The following is a 4256-nucleotide window of genomic DNA, read 5'->3' as shown; positions in this document are numbered from 1 at the left end:
TTTATTTTATTGTAAAGATATTTAATTCTATCAAACATACTTCCATCTATTACGTGGCTTTAAATGCAGTGACTAAAGTATTATTATAATTAAGTCAAAATGTATTGTTTACAGCTGCATGAAGTAGGAGTATGCCTAAATAAATCTCACGTTATTATTTACATACACAATAATTTATTGTTTCTTACAATTTAGTGAAGCTAAAATACGTCTTGTCGATTGGATTACAGTTTGAAAAGCTTAAAGTTTCTCTCTCCCTGTGTTGTTAACCAAGTGAACAAAAGCTTTCTCTTGCAGCTGTAAAGTAACACACCATATTGCCACAAATGCCATTTAGTTGAGCCAGAATGCCAAACAATCAGATCAAAGGGTAGTGAGGATGGTCTTCATGGATAGGATGACTTGGAAATCACAACGCAGATGTCCTTACAACCACAATATATATTAGATAAAATTATAATATAAAGATCGCCGTATTGAAAAAAAATCTAGATTAATCATAACTTATCATCTTATGAGATACACTGTAATTTATACTGTAATGTTTAAACTATTGGAGCGTCAAGTACCACATCAAATATTGTGGATGAAAGAAAAGTTATCACTTCCATTAACATCAGTCTGTTCTGCAGCACACTACATTTACTAACTTAAAAAAGTCATAATAAAAAAATTAACTCTCTTGACTCCGTCAACAAGCTCATTCTGTTATATCATTAACTTACATTAACCAGAATGTTCGTAACAATAATGAGCTCACTTACAAATTTATTGACAAAATCTCAAGTGAACAGGACTCTGAAAGCAACAACGCTCCATATCCTAAACATATGGCTATTGTACAGTTTCACAATGCAATTTAGATCTAGTTAAAGTACAAATTCTTTAGGAATTACATGTATTCAATTAATGCAAAATTTAACTAAGTTTATAACTTCAACTAAATGAGTGTAAAACATCTACCGACACATCAATGTAAACCAGAAAAATCAATTTTATTTTTCTCTTATAGAAAATGTTACTTACAATTACATGAACAGAAACTATTAAAATGTGTTTATCATATTTACTTAGATGCAATCTCAATATGATTATTATTGAAGACCATCAAAATAATGCTGATACTATGTGACATAAACATGTGATTTAAAAAAATCCAGTAATTTAGATAAGGGTATAGTCAAACGGATAGAGCAGGAAGGGTTCATATGAGGGGGAAGGGTGGAGCCGAGGGCTGTGGCGATGTGTTTGCATGTTTTGCTGATGTCACAATTAACTCATCACATGGCATACTTCCTAGTCCACTCTCGGGCTAATTCATTGTACTTTTCTCTGTCAGTTTTGTAGATCCTAGCAATTTCAGGTACCAAGGGATCATCTGGGTTTGGATCGCATAGCAGTGAGCAGATTGACAGCAACACTGAAACAAATAAAATCTTACTTTCTCTGATTCACAACTAAACAACTATAACAGTAGTTAGGTTAATTACCTTTAGATATGGTGAGCGCTGGTGACCATTGTGAGCGCAGAATGTCAAGGCAGATAGAACCATTACTGTTTATATTAGGATGGTAGATACGTGTTGTGAATGCAACTTTTGGTGGTTTGAAGGGGTAGTCTGTTGGAAAATGTATGGTCAAGAAAAACACTCCACCTTGATAGGGACTGTCTACCTGCAATCAAAACAAGACTTCACATATCACAAAACATTTCATAATAACATCACTATTAAAGAGATTAGGGCCACAATAATCTTAAATAATGATTGTAAGATAACAAGAAAAGGTCCAATTAGTAAAATATTAATTAGAATGAATAAAAATATTTTGTCATTGAACAAAGGAAATCATCAAACTTAATTATTTTATAAGACAAATTACATTAAAGAAATACTTACTGGACCCATAATTGTGGCCTGCCAGTGAAATACTGAAAAAATAAAAAATAAAGAGTGAGATTCTTGTACATTTTCAGAATAGTCATTCAAATTTAAAGGTGACTCAGCTGATTATGATTATTTGAACACTTTTGTCTTAAACTATTAAATAAGATATATTTTATGAAAATAATGCAATTATATTTTCTATAAACTAAAAAGGAGTTAAAATGTAATAATGTCATAACCTCGTTTTACATATTTAGATAAAATGATAAAAATGTATCATAACCTACATATGGCTATGTGAATTTTATTTTTAACGGGAGAATGACTTTTAAAGCTTATAGCAACACAATGAGTCATTAGTATTGAATGAATCAATAAAAATACTTACGATCTTCTCCGTGTGGTCCTGCGGAACATTGTGCTGGAGGGTCCCTACCCAGGTCTTGTAATTCCTGCACAGGACAAAACCATCTTTGTACATTATATGAAACACAATACCGAGATACGACATGTCAAACACATCATCACTCCAAAAACATACGGCCGATGAACTAAGTTCCAAACTGGATATAGAAATCCAGGTTCCATTACATCTCTTAAATATTGAAACTGATAATTTCATTAATATCTTCTTTGATCACTGATAGATGACATAAAAACCTCAAATTATAGGTACAAATATCCGACATTTTATGTTCACCGTGTGCATATAATTGTCACCAATATGAAACCATACAATGTCGCTTTTCATTATAAATTAAAACAATAACGAAAAAAACTGAATTGTTTTATGATATCAATATCGCACACAGAATTATCCAGAAGAAAATGTCGATTATAGGTATTCACAATGACGAAACATTCACTACGAAGTCTGTTTCGAATTTTACAACACACATTTCTTAATGTCAATCGACAAAAATTATTGACTACGAATATTATACGTACCCTATTAATTCGTTTTAACGCCATTTGATTACTTTATATTGAATTAAACCGACTTTTAACTAGACAACGAAACTGTGAGCCAAGGACCTTTGATTAGAGATTGCAAGATGGCTCCCGTCTAAACGCAAAAGTACCACTTATGTCGTTTTATACAATAATTATAAAATAATAACAAATGCGACAAAACTTCAAGGACTTAAATAAAAAATAATATTAACTAATATTATTAAATAATAAAGATTGGAACAGAGCGCAAGTTTTAACAAAATTAACACACTCGCGACGAATGGAGAACAGCAAACAGGAAAATCGACCATTTACAAAGAGCGTTCACGACAACTCCCCGTTTTATGTAAATTTGTAAAGTTTCTGCAGATTTAAAAATATTGAAAAATATTTGGGCTTATACAGAGTAGATATTTTTCAAGTTATATTAGCTATTTATCTCATTATTTACGCAAAATTAAGCGTATATTTTAAATTAAAAAAAATATTTTGAATAATTTTTTAAGTGGTAACATTAAAAGTGGATATGACGTTATCGATAAGAACTCGGGCGCTATTTTTGGTTTGTTGGTTATGTACAAAGCAGGTTATTTTCATACACATTTTTGCAATTTGAAACTGTCGCAGGTAGATTTCAGCTCCTTTAATATAACTGAACTAATAATTCAGAAAAGCGTCTTACGTTATATAATTACATTATTGGAATTTATTCTGTACAATATCTATATTTTTAGTTTATTTAATATTCAAATCCATATAAACAAATCATAAACAAAATTATTTACGTAAGTAAAATTATTCGTACACATAAATTTTTTATTAATGCGAAACATGAAACATTAAAATACGGTTATACTTTTAAAATATAATTCGGAATATTTTTTATATAGACTAAAAAGCACTTTGTCTATTGTATTGATATTTACGATATAAATATTTACCTAGGTACGAGCTAAAAGTAAAATATCATAACTATGAATGTAATCATTGATTAATAATTTTTTTTGGTGCGATATTATCTGTATCTGGAAGAATCGGGTAGCATAAACATCATAATAGTTAATATATAAAGAAGTGCCAATTAAATACAGATGTATTAGAAGAAATTGTTTTCTCATGAGTTGGTATCGAACAAAGTTATAATAATATTATGAGGAACAAATGCACATTTCTAGAGCTTATAAAATATTAATGTGTGCCTGTTTTACTTGGGTCACTCAGTTGTAAGGAATTGCGTTTTGTGCAAATGTGACCAGAATTACGGTCGATATTATATTTAAAAAAATGTGAGCCGTCACGGGACGCCTGGCAGATGTGAAACATCGACATTTCTTTCATGTATGTTTTCATGTATATATTAGGGATGTCGGAAATATAGATAGATAGATAGATAAAAAGTTTATTAAAAGAACACAT

At 30.3% G+C, this 4256-nt stretch overlaps 1 protein-coding gene across 1 annotated transcript; it reads right to left on the bottom strand.

The window, feature by feature from the left end:
- Positions 1-3159, bottom strand: LOC119834177 (ubiquitin-conjugating enzyme E2-17 kDa). Its single transcript, XM_038358484.1, has 5 exons — positions 2835-3159; positions 2275-2338; positions 1899-1930; positions 1491-1674; positions 1-1420 (listed from the first exon to the last, which is right to left on the bottom strand). The coding sequence occupies exons 1-5, from the start codon at positions 2856-2858 to the stop codon at positions 1281-1283; spliced, it is 444 nt and encodes a 147-aa protein (XP_038214412.1). The 5' UTR covers positions 2859-3159; the 3' UTR covers positions 1-1280.
- Positions 3160-4256: the final 1097 nt, after the last annotated feature.

The sequence above is a fragment of the Zerene cesonia genome, chromosome 19 (assembly GCF_012273895.1).
Source record: "Zerene cesonia ecotype Mississippi chromosome 19, Zerene_cesonia_1.1, whole genome shotgun sequence".
Taxonomy (NCBI): domain Eukaryota; kingdom Metazoa; phylum Arthropoda; class Insecta; order Lepidoptera; family Pieridae; genus Zerene; species Zerene cesonia.
This window is presented reverse-complemented; position numbering and strand designations above follow the sequence as displayed.